Genomic DNA, 13,469 nt, shown 5'->3' on the forward strand with positions numbered 1-13,469 from the left:
TCAACAGGGGGTTGGACTAGAAGACCTCCAAAGTCCCTTCCAGCTCTATTCTGATTGATTGAGTTAATCTCAAATTTCAGAGGTATTTAGAACATTAGCTATTCTTGTGAAATTTTCAGATGATCTGAGTTATTTAATGTGCAATAAGCTTTTTTTACTACACCTATGGCATCCAATACATCACACTTTAAGAGTTTTTTGGCAGAATTTTGACTGTAATAGCCTTGAAAAGGTAATATTTATAAAAGGCTAAACTGAGTTTTAAAATATATTATTCTTGGAGGTGTTGCACAAATATTTATCCAGCAAGTATTTAGGTGATATTTGCATTTTAAAATGGTACATAAGATAGTTAACAATGCCGATAAACTAAAATTAAGAGAGGAACTCATCAGTTAAAAATGTACCTTGTCTAACAGACAAATTAGTTTAAAATTCAATATCTCATGGGGCACTGGGACAAGACAAATGAGACTTGGCCAGCTGCTGTGATGGAGCAGGAATGGAGTTATATTTGTTTCCTGTGTTTGCTTTAGAATTGTCCTTCTGATAGTGATGGAATATTTAAAAATGACTTTTCCCAGTCATCCCCAGGCAGCTGCATATGGGAGAAAATGCTATTCTATCAGTTTGATCCAAGAGTCTGATTTTTTCCCCAGGTCATAACCAAAGGTTTAATTATGCTCAAAGATGGGATGAAAGCCAATGAAGCTATTGTCATATAAAACATCTCAATAAGATGATCAAAAAACTGTTTTGTAAATATTCAGCATGCATTTATTCATTTGTTTATTTATTTGCCTCAGTCATCAAGCTCACTTTAGGCAGCTTACATACTAGAGTTAAAAAATCAGCATAAAGACAATAAAAGGAGAACATTAACCAAATAGAAAATAAATAAATAGAGAGCATTCATAAGGATGAAACTCACTTAACTGTAATAAAAAAAACTAGCTCTTTTATGTGTGAAAAATGATCCTTTAATAATTACTGATTAGCATGAAGCATGCTCGGGGTGTATGTTGGTGACAGGTTGAGATATGTTTGTTTAGTTCTCCAATTCCTCAGTGTGCAATGAAATAATCTGTTTGAATTCTAAAACATGAAGTAAGCTATGCATATTCATATTCAGCAACAAATAAAATTCATGGAAATCTGTCAGAAAAACAAATATAGGTAACTGAATTTCTGAAAATACTTTTTTTTGGGGGAAAAACAAAATAATTTCCATATGTCACAACCTAGAGTCTTCTAATGGGTGATTTAATTTCCAACTTTAGTTTGCACAGTGCATGTTCCTAGTCAGTTTCAAGTGAAAATAAGTAGATCTATCACTCAGTTTGGCTAGCAAGAAGTATCACTGTATATTTCTTTGTTTATAGCTCTATGTTTATTAACATTAGGAAACTTCACAATCAGGTGAAACTGGCAAAATACAGGCCAAAGCAGGGAGAACAATGAAGAACAGGCAACAAATTATATTATCTCTATATAGAGGAACAAAGAACTTCCTAGAAGCATTGAAATTAATACTATGGATAATTAATAGGGACAGTTACTTTAGTTGCCCCAGCTTTAAGTATTTTTTTTTTGATACAGTATGTAATGGTGGTAGAACATTTGTAGAAAGTAGGTAATCCTCTATCATCAATCCTACACCATTAAAATGCCAATACATCTTCCTTGGTGGGAAAGAAGATATATCCAGAAAATTAGAATTTCTTTTGTTTAGGCCCTTTCCTAAATTTGCCTGAATTAATTTCTTGACAGGTCCTGGACTGCATGTATCTGATAGCAATTAAAATTCATGAAAATCTGTTGGATACAGCAACCTAACTTTTTGAAATACACTTTCATAAAGCAAACCTACTTCCCTATCTAATAGCAAGACTTTAATCTGTATTGAATTCCATTAAAAAGATGCAGATGGAAGACTTTTATGTTATATTACTTTGTAAAACCAAAACAAAACAAAAAGAAACTCATCAAGACATAGAAATCAACTAATTTCTAATAAGTATTTGTTCTAGCTAATGGTATACACTATTCTTAATTAATCAACATGGAGAAGCAGGTGTATCATCAGGCCCTCATTGTGCTGACTGTAAGAATTAAACTGCTTTTGAAAAGCAATGAAAAGGCTAATTAATTAGTATTATTGATAAGTAATTATAGGAATACACTTTATTATTATAATATGTCCACAACAATATGAAATAAAGGCAGCTGGTGTTGGCCTCCTTTTTCCCAATAATCCAGGATGTTGTGTATTGGCATAATGTATGTGCAGATCCAAAAATTGTAGCCTTTCATAGCCGACAGAGGGAAATTTTGTTTGCATTTTAAGAGCCATGGTGGTGCAGTGGTTAAAATGAAGTATTGCAGGCTAGTTCTGCCAGTTGCTAGCAGTTTGATTCTCAACGGCTCAAGGTTGACTCAGCCTTCCATCCTTCCAAGGTCAGTAAAATGAGGACCCAGATTGTTGGGAGCAATATGTTGACTCTGTAAACTGCTTAAAGAGGGCTATAAAACACAATGAAGTTATATATAAATTTATGCTATTGCTATTTAAGTACAGATTTTCTAAGTCCCATTCAATATTTTTGGGTGTGGCATCCAGTGTGCTGATAATCACTGGGACCACCATGGCCAGTTTATGCCATGATCTTTTGATTTTGATTTTTAGATGTTGAAACGTGTGATCTTCTCCAATTCTTTGCTTTTTATTCTACTGACTCCTGGTATTCTACTGACTCCTGGTATTGTCATATCAATTTGTCACCATTTCCTCTTTGTCACAGTTATATGTGGGGTGTTATTGGCCAAGACTTTATCAATCTGGCAATAATGTGAGATGCTTATTGTAAAAAGGAGACATCATTTCTATAGACTTATTAAGCTGAAAGATATATCAGTAGAATGTGACATCAATGTATTAACAAGCTTCTCTTTATACCATTCTGTTCTATACATAGTAAGATAACAATTGAAATTCATTAGGCAAAAGAACTGTTGTCAGAAATGGAAGATTAATATATCAGTTAATTTACATATATATATATATATATATATGTATGTATGTATGTATGTATGTATGTATGTATGTATGTATGTCTTTGGTTGTTCGGGTTTTCTCCCGTGTAGAATTGGAAGTATCTTCACGACGTTTCGATGAAGTCTCATTCATCATCTTCAGGCTGGTGCTTCTGGCTTGGTGCTTCCGGCTTGGTGCTTCCAGGAGCAATGTGAGATCTCAGCCGGTTCCTCCTTTTAACTGCCAGTGGGGGTTTGTGCTGATTGGGTGGGAGCTTGGCTGCATTCTGATTGGGTGGAGGTGTATTCTGATTGGTAGGGGGCTTGGCTGTGTTCTGATTGGATGGGAGTTTGGCTGTGCTCTGATTGGATGGGGGCGTGTTCTGTTTGGGTGGGGGCCTGGTTGTGCTTGTGTTAGTCTGAGTTGCAGAGGGATTTGAGCTGGTGAGCTGCTTTACTGTTGTTTGGCTTCGCGTTTGTGGTCGTGCCACATCTCCGTGGTGGGCATCAGTTTGCTTAATGTATGGATTTGAGGGGTTTAAAGTGGCTAATAATGCAGCTGTGGTCTGGCTTCTGGTTTGTGGTCCGGCTTGGAAACCCGCCCTCACTGACAAACGAGTCCCTAACACAAAGAATGATACCAGACCCACATTCACGAAAACCACACAGGATGTCACTATCACACATCCACGCAAAAAGCAAGCCCAAACCCACACCGATAATGACCACAAACCAGAAGCCGGACCACAAACCAGAAGCCAGACCACAGCTGCATCACAAACCAGAAGCACCAGCCTGAAGATGATGAATGAGACTTCATCGAAACGTCGTGAAGATACTTCCAATTCTACGCGGGAGAATATATATATTCGTAGATTTTCACGGGTGTAGGTATGCTGGTTTTGTTGTATTTGGGTCTTTTCCCGTGTAAGGTTGAGATTGTCTTTGCAACGTTTCGGCAGGATCTCACTGGGATTTGAACCTGGGATGTGTTACATATTAGGCAGACTTGCTAGCCACTTGATAGTCATCAGACTTGATGAGAGCTAAACAGCTTGAAATGGATCCATACTAGTCTCCCTTTATTTATTTATCAGCACAAATACAACACAAATATAAAAAGGCAACATTAAAAATAAAAATATGGGTTTCTGCCTGCATGGTTTTCTGTGATGAGCCGAAGGACAGAAAGAGGGAGGAGTGAGCTCCCTCCCATATTTGGGCATACCAGGGGTTGTAACACAAACACACACACACACACACACACACACACACACACACACACACACACACACACACACACACACACACACACACACACACACACACACATATATATATATATATATATATATATATATATATATATATATATATATATATATATATGTTGTATTTCTACTGATAAATAAATAAAGGGAGACTAGTATAGATCTATTTCGAGCTAATTAGCTCTCATCAGCTAGCCATACCCTTACTGGGATTTGAACCTGGGCTGTATTATATCGTCGGCAGGAGTCTTAGCCACTAAGCCACAGGCTCGCCTCCTTATCAGTTGAGCCAGGGAAATAGGTATGTATTTGTGTTACAACCCCTGGTATGCCTAAATATGGGAGGAAGGTCACTACTCCCTCTTTCTGTCCTTCGGCTCATCACAGAAGACCATGCAGGCAGAAAACCATATTTTTATTTTTAATGTTGCCTTTTTATATTTGTGTTGTAATTGTACTGATAAATAAACAAAGGGAGACTAGTATAGATCTATTTCGGCTTAGTGGCTAAGACTCCTGCCTACGATATAATACAGCCCAGGTTCAAATCCCAGTAAGGGTATGGCTAGCTGATGAGAGCTAATTAGTTCGAAATAGATCTATACTAGTCTCCCTTTATTTATTTATCAGTACAAATACAACACAAATATAAAAAGGCAACATTAAAAATAAAAATATGGTTTTCTGCCTGCATGGTCTTCTGTGATGAGCCGAAGAACAGAAAGAGGGAGTAGTGACCTTCCTCCCATATTTAGGCATACCAGGGGTTGTAACACAAATACATACATACATACATACATACATACATACATACATACATACATACATACATACATTCCTCAATCCAGGACTGATTTTTTAAAGCATGACACCTGTCTAATTTGCTGGGTGGGGTGGGGAGAAATGGGGTTATTTCATTTGTGAAGTAGGTGAAAATGATGATATATTGAATGGTTCTTGTTAGTCAGGTCTGATAATGTTTCTTTTATTACTGAGTTCAGTGAAAATTGCACTATATGGCATTTGAATAATAGGGAATATAGAAAGTGTCTAGGACAAATAATTCATCATCCTATGAAGGTGATGTATAAAATTTGGAGAGGAAGTCTACAATTCTAGCCATCCTAAAATCTCAACTAAAAAAAAAGTAACAAAGCTATCTTCTGATGAATAACATGCATGTTAATAGAGGCTCCAGGGGAAAATTCTATTATTATCCAGTATGTTTTCTGAAACTGGTTTCTATTGTTGTATATGAAACTCTGGATGTTTTAGTTGCAGAGTTTAGAGGCTGGTATACTTTTTTAAAGGGTTTGAGCCTCCATGCATTTCTTGATAGACAGTCTTTTGTTTCAGAAAACTATCTTTTAGATGTATTTAGTTTTCAAAAACTCACTTTTGTCCTTTATTTTGTCCTTTATTTTACCTTTTATTGTGTAAACCGAATGCACAGTCTTTCAAATTGGTGAATAAGTATTGTTATAGAATGGTCTTTTAAAAAATATATATTTTTAAAGTAATCTAGATATTTTTATTAGAATGTGTATTTTTGTAAGAAAAAAAATGGTTTTAGTTTAGGCCTAGGATCCAAGCAGGAAGATAGATGGAGAGAGTTGCTTTTTTAAAAAAAATTATGGTTTAAGTGTTTAAAAGTCCTTGCCCAAACTATAGCAACATTCTATTGCTACAAGAGAAAAATCATCTTAAAGGAAAGCTTGTGAACTTTTTAACCATGATTCTTTATTTTTATCAGGTAAATGTTTTAGCTAATCTAGAACATGGTTTTAATAAAGTGAGTGTGACAGTTTTGTATGCACTCAAACATTAAAGCTTAACCCTAACCCTTTACTAAAAAGCTGTATATGAAAATGAAAAAAGAAATGCAAAATAAAGTACAGGATTTTCTTTCTAAAAAAACAAGACAAAAAGAGAAGTATTGACCTACTGTTGCAACAAAAAAGATTAGAATGACATTTTAGTGGAAGTACTTTATACTAGAAGGCAATCTGGCATCACATAGAATGTCTAGGAAATATATGAAATATTAAGTGTTTCATACTTTGATGAAGCTTTTTGTCATTCTGTAGATTGCCTAGGCAATTTATAAAATGCCTAATTTCATACATGAATGATAACATATATAAATAAACTTTTAAAGCCTTATCATTCATCTTCTTGAAGTAAAACCCATTAAAATCTATTAAGAAAAAATCGTATATATATATATATATATATATATATATATATATATATATATATATATATATATATATATATATATATATATATATATATATATATATATATATATATATATATATATATATATATATATATATATATATATATATATATATATATATTTGTGTTACAACCCCTGGTATGCCTAAATATGGGAGGAAGGTCACTACTCCCTCTTTCTGTCCTTCGGCTTCATCACAGAAGACCATGCAGGCAGAAAACCATATTTTTATTTTTAATGTTGCCTTTTATATTTGTGTTGTATTTGTACTGATAAATAAATAAAGGGAGACTAGGATAGATCTATTTCGAGCTAATTAGCTCGAAATAGATCTATCCTAGTCTCCCTTTATTTATTTATCAGTACAAATACAACACACACACACACACACACACACACACACACACACACACACATATATATATATATATATATATATATATATATATATGTGTGTGTGTGTGTGTGTGTGTGTGTGTGTGTTGTATTTGTGCTCATAAACAAATAAAGGGAGACTAGTATAGATCTATTTCGAGCTATTTAGCTCTCATCAGCTAGCCATACCTTTACTGGGATTTGAACTTGGGCTGTATTACATATTAGGCAGATGTGTTAGCCACTAAGCCACAGGCTCTCCTCCTTTATCAGCTAAGCCAGGGAAATAGGTATGTATTGTGTCACAACCCCTGGTATGCCCAAATATGGGAGGGAATACACTGCTTCCCCTTTCTGTCCTTGGCTCACTCCAGGAGACCACCCAGGCAGAAAACCACATTTTTAATGTTGCCTTTGTTATATTTGTGTTGTATTTGTGCTGATAAATAAATAAAGGGAGACTAGTATAGATCTATTTCAAGCTATTTAGCTCTCATCAGCTAGCCATACCCTTACTGGGATTTGAACCTGGGCTGTATTACATATTAGGCAGATGTGTTAGGCTAGCTGATGAGAGCTAAATAGCTTGAAATAGATCTATATTAGTCTCTCTTTATTTATTTATCAGCACAAATACAACAAAGGCAACATTACAAATATGGTTTTCTGCCCGGATGGTCTCCTGGAGTGAACCGAAGGACAGAAAGGGGAAGCAGTGTATTCCCTCTCATATTTTGGCATACCAGGGGTTGTGACACACACACACACACACACACACACACAATCATGTATCATGATTGGTAGATTGGTGCTGATTGGTGCTGATTGGTGCTGCCTCTGTGTACATTGTTGTTTCATGTTGCAATGGCCTGGGTGGTGGGTGGGGCTCGTTTGTTGACTAGTGCTGGTTTCCAGCTGTTTGGTAGGTGGGAGGCATCATCACGTTTATTTATGTTGTGGAGGTGTATCTCTATTTCAATAGCTTCCATAACTATTCTCTTGTTGAAGTGTTCTGTTTTGGAGATTAACCTGGGTGCCCTTCTCCCTTACATCAAAGGCACCATAGATAAAATCATCAAAATTCTCCACAAACACAATAACCAGACAGCCTTCAACATTGACCAAAAAATAGCCAACATCTTAAGAAGCCCCAAAGATAAAATCCAGCTAGAAAACCAAGGAGTCTACAAAATACCATGCAAAATCTGTCCTGCAACATATATAGGACAAATGAACAGGAGAATAAATGCATGCATCGCAGAACACAAGAATCCATATAAATAAAAATGTAACGTTTGTTCGTTCAAAATCTCAAAAGTCTAATCTTTGCTAAAAACTTCTAAGGTGCTGTTCAAAAAGGTGCTGGAAAAGGGAGGAAGTATTTTTTCTTTTTTTATTACTGCAATAGCTGTCTGGTTAAATGGAAAAGAAAGAAAAGAGAAAGCGCAAGTTTCTAATATGTTTAATTTCACAATGCTTGTGTGTATACAATATTTTTTGCTGTTCCATTGTCTGTGCAGATATAGAGATTGTCTGGTTTGCCAACTCTAGAACATGCAACATATAATTGTCCATGTGAGAAACAATTTTCAATTGCTGGAAAGACGTTGGACCGGGCACATTTACCAAAAGCATGCAAAGAAAGAAACATTCCCAGGGTGGTACCCTCTGGGCAGGGCCATGCTGTTACCAGCAGCGACAAGGTTCGTGAGGGTCTTGCCCACCTGGTGGGTCCTGCCACTCGCTACACCGGCCACGGCTCCCCCGGCAGAGGCATGGAAGTGAGCCATGGTGGCCCCTGCAAGAGCCGCCATGGAGGGTGCTCCCACAGGCCCCGGCCTGGCACCCTCCAAGCTCCCCATGATGGGTAGCCTTTGGAACGATGGGCTGGATGGGGCCCTCCAGACCCCAGTGTGGGAGGGAGGCTGGGGGTGTCTCCCGTGGGCGTAGTGGGGCGGCGGGTGGGAGCAGTATCGTGAGCTGCACCATCTTCTTCCTCTGCTGTGTCTCTGCCGCTGAGTCAGGCTGCTGTGGCTGCTGCTGCATTGGGGCCGGCAGAAGGCCCGATGCTGCCCCCGATGATGACGACATCTCCCTCATGTGCCAGCCCAGCCGGGCTGAGGAGGAGAGGAGAAGAAGGTGGCAGCCGCCCCCAACCCTACTTCTCTCAGCGGTGGCAGCAAGAGGAGGCGTCCGGCGTCCTCTGAGGAGCAGGATGATGATGAGGAGGAAGGATGTGAGGCAGCCCCCGCCAGCCATGGCCCAATGCAGAGATGCCACCGCTGCTGCAGCCACCACCTCACAGGGCACCCAGCGGGTGCCCCAGCTCCACTGCACCTCAGGCTGACACCGCTGCCCTCCATCAGAGCCATCTTGGCGAGGCCGTAGCTGGATCGCTGTGAGGGGGTGGTGGAGAGTGCGCACTGCCGGTCCAGCTGAGGAGATGCTCCTCCTCTGCCTCCTCTGGAGCGCCACTGGGCTGGGTGGGGGGAGGCTGGCTTAAGGGTAGAGGGAGGCGGCTGAGGGATGGTGCATCACCACCCCGCCTCAGACAGCAAAGGCCCGGCGGGAGGAGAGGGGAGGAAAGCATGTTTTTACCTGTCACAGGTGTGACATCTATATAATATACATATATAAAAACATGTGTGTATTCGAATGCAATGTTGTGTCAAAATTTCAAAGCAATCGGTGACAAACTTTCGGAGATTTGAGATTTTGGACAAACAAACATTACATTTTTATTTATATAGAAATTGATTGAATAAGCCAATAATCTGTCTTTTTGCTTTTAAAAGTCTTGATGGTTATTCATTTTAATTCATGTTCCAAAAACTGGGTTTTTTTAAAAAAAAATTATTTTTTCTGGAATTCTTTTACAACATATCTCTTCTATAAGTCGAAGATTAAAAAAATATGTTCAAGTCACTGTTCTGAGTTCAAATCCATATATCCAAGTCTACTTCAGTGTCAAACCCACGGTGTTATGTTGTTATCACATGATGTATCATTACTTTTTCCCCTTTGCTAAACCAGGGTGGCTGTGGTTAGTGTGTGACACATCTGGCCTGCGCTCCACAAGTTTGACCCCCCTGCTCTACTTTATTATATTTGTGTGCCTTGTGGCTATTAAAACCTCACCTGCTTTCATTTGGAAGTCCTGTGTAACATCTTTGTCCATATCATTCCTGTAGTCCGCCATTTTAAAATCCTTATCCAAAACAGCCTGATTCTCACATATCCACCCTTTCCTCTAAAGACACTTTTATAATAGCAGATGGTCTTTAAAAAAAAAAAGTTCTAAGTACATTGTTACCAAATCGTCTTGAATTGAGTTAAAATATTTTTTCTCAATTCTGTATCAATATACTTCTTCTCCTTCAATTGTAATTATTAATTCTGTCTATTGACCAGCTTTCAGGTCTCCTCTTATCATTTTCCCCCCCTTCCAAATCCACCACATTTTCCCATGGGAAGATTTCTTGCAATTGAATTCAAAATCGTCATATATTTTATTGAGATTTTAAATAACCGACAGGAAGGCGTTTCATAATTAGTTTCAAAGTCTTATTTCTATTTGCAACTTTCTAAACCAAACTTTTTAGCCCTCTTTTTGTTTTTTATATCAAAATAAAATATTTTTTCTTTACGTTCTTAAATTTACATGAAACTTCGTTCACTGAGGATTGAAGGAAAATAACATGGTGTAATGAAACCTGTCTTTTGGAAGGTTCTTAATATCTAAAAAGTAGTTACTGTAACAAGCCATTTCCATAATTGATTAAGTGCACAAACCCAGTGTCCGTTTGATGGAGCCAAACTACAGCTTAGAGAAGATTATTTTCTCATAGACCCCAGAGTTCTGAAACCCACTGGAAGCTACTGTTTTTATGATCTTTTTGTGGAGATTTTTGTAAGGAGCACCTGTGAGCAAACTGGTTTCACTTCTTGATCCAGAGAGTTCAGGGAGCCAAGCTATTTACTGACTCCTCTCTCCACCGAAGCTGTCACTTCATTCACTACAGAGCTATCTTCAGTCTGCCATTGTTTCCCCAGAAGTCCTGCTAGTTTAATGTTTCTCAACCATTACAATTGTAAGAAGTATAGATTTCAAGTTTGAGAGTAATAATAATAATAATAATAATAATAATAATAATAATAATAATAATAATAATAATAATAATAATAATAATAATAATAAATATTTATTTCTTAGCCGCACCCTCTCCCGAAGGACTCGGGGCGGCGTACAATGAAACATATGAAATAAATATGTGGACAAAACAAACATATAACAGAGACATATACCGAGACACACACAAGGAGGAGGTCGGCTGATAAATAAAAACAATTAAAATACAGTGTTTAAAAACCCCTAGATAATTAAATATAATTAAAATACCCAGTTAAAAACCCGTCAGGAGCGATATGGTTAGATCAAAGTTGAGCCAGGCCAGCTGCTTGGAATAGGTGGGTCTTAAGCTTAATACGAAAGGAGCGGAGGTCAGAGGTATTCCTAATATCCGGAGGGAGGTCATTCCACAGGGCTGGGCCCGCCACAGAGAAGGCTCTACTCCTAGGCGCCGCCCCACGACACTGTCTAGTGGACGGCACCTGGAGGAGGCCCTCTCTGTGCGAGCGGATTGGTCGCAGGGATGTATGGGGCAGAATACGATCCCGCAAGTAACTAGGTCCTGAGCCATGGAGCGCTTTAAAGATTGTTATCAAAACCTTGAAACGCACCCGATAGACCACAGGAAGCCAGTGCAGCTCGCGCAGGAACGGTGTCACATGGGAGTACCTAGTATTCCCCATAATTACCCGCGCGGCTGCGTTCTGGACCAACTGTAGCCTCCGGGTGCATTTCAAGGGAAGCCCCATGTAGAGAGCGTTACAGTAGTTACCCAGACAGCATGTTTGAAGTTGGAATCCATGCATCTTAAAGTTACCGAGGCTGGAAAACTTTTCACTAAGAGAAAACAGAACTACAAATTCATATATTCTGTTGCAGGTCTGATTAAAATTGACCTCCCCCACCCAAAAAAGAAAAAGAAAAAAAAAGAGGGAAAGACTCATTGTTTTCTCCTTTAAGTGCTTATACTGTATGGCTAAATATTTTTTAGAATTGTTTTTAGATTCCATAACAATAATGTGAAAGCTTAATTGGTCAGCTATGATAAAAGTGATTTTCCTGTGTCTATCCTGTTTGTGGGTTTACATCAGGGGTAAAATCAACTTACCTTCGCTATCAGTTTGCAAAGGTGAGCATGCATGTGCCACCTCTGTACATGTTCAGGATCTTACATATATGTGCAGAGTGTCAAAATGGGATGTGATGATATCTGGGTGGGTGGGCGGAGCCTCCCACTGCCACCACTACTGGTGCACCTGAACCAGATAGAACCAAATGAATTGCACCACTGGTTTACATGTTTCTGAAAAACAAATATCGAATCAAAGATACTTTTTAAAAAGGTGGTTTTCATCAATTTGACACAGAAACAAGGTTGCTGCTCTAAGAGTTATTTTTTTCCCCTTTCTTTCCACAGATGCATATTGATTGAAAAGGAATTATCAGCATGTATTGTCAAAAATGGATTTATTTTGCTTTGACCCTCGTTCACGTGGGGCCATGCATGCACAATTGTGATACTAAGGACATGGAACAAGATTTGATGAGATCTCAGATTGTGAATCTTAGCGAGATTCGGAGATTGCTCGTTGCACAGGAAGAGATGATGTCAACACTTCTTTTGAAATCAGGCCAGGTATGGTAATTTTCTGAAAGAAGATTAGCAAGAGACCGAGGTGTTGATTGATATCTGGCTGCTTGACTAAGCTTTCCTTTAATCCAGTCTGGTGAGAAAGATTTTTTCTTGAAACTTTCTTGTGTTATACTGTATATGTAGCAATATACAATGATCTATAAAAGACATAGAAGCACAGAAGCATTTACTACTACTTTCCTAAAGGTTCTCATTTAAATGAATCAGGAGAAGTTCTGTGTCTGTTTTTATTTAGGCATAGAGCTTCTCTGTATAGAACCAAGATTTGGCCATCTGAGAGTGGGACATCAGGCAGCAAAACCAATTAGATTATGTAATGTGACACTGACAGTATCCCATTGAGTGAAACTGTCAGTGGTATCACCCGACTAGCAAGAGAACAACTCTTGCATGATTGAATATACATAAGGTAGTAATGGTTTTACTATTTATATTTTGATTTTTAAAAAAATTAAAAGGTGCTGTCCTTCTGTAGAGATTCACCAACAGGTTACTGGCATTTTCTGATTGTGGTTGTGGTTATTTGTGCTTCTCTTGAATTATAGAGCACCAGCAATTTTAGGAATGAGTTTCAATACCACTAGCAGGTGTCTTGGAAAATCTACCCCAAGTGTTGGTATTCCTGGTTGGTAAGACACATTTGTGGAGCAGACCAACCCTTTTTATCTTCCAAAAATAAAATAAAAAGTTAATCATTATCAACATCTGGCCATTGATGAGGTAGTGCAGTGGTTAGAGGGCAGCACAGCAGGCTACTTCAGCTGA

General features: G+C 38.2%; 1 protein-coding gene across 1 annotated transcript in view; it reads left to right on the plus strand.

Moving 5' to 3' along the window:
• Window positions 1–13,469, plus strand: part of LOC309392127 (cadherin-19-like) — an 82,539-nt gene that overhangs the window by 21,494 nt on the left and 47,576 nt on the right. The window contains exon 2 of the mRNA XM_081953120.1: window positions 12,468–12,686. Coding sequence (XP_081809246.1) covers window positions 12,498–12,686 — 189 coding nt within the window. The 5' untranslated portion in view covers window positions 12,468–12,497. The remainder of the gene's footprint in view (window positions 1–12,467; window positions 12,687–13,469) is intronic.

Source organism: Natrix helvetica, assembly GCF_964273705.1.
Source record: "Natrix helvetica genome assembly, chromosome: 4".
Classification (NCBI taxonomy): Eukaryota; Metazoa; Chordata; class Lepidosauria; order Squamata; family Natricidae; genus Natrix; species Natrix helvetica.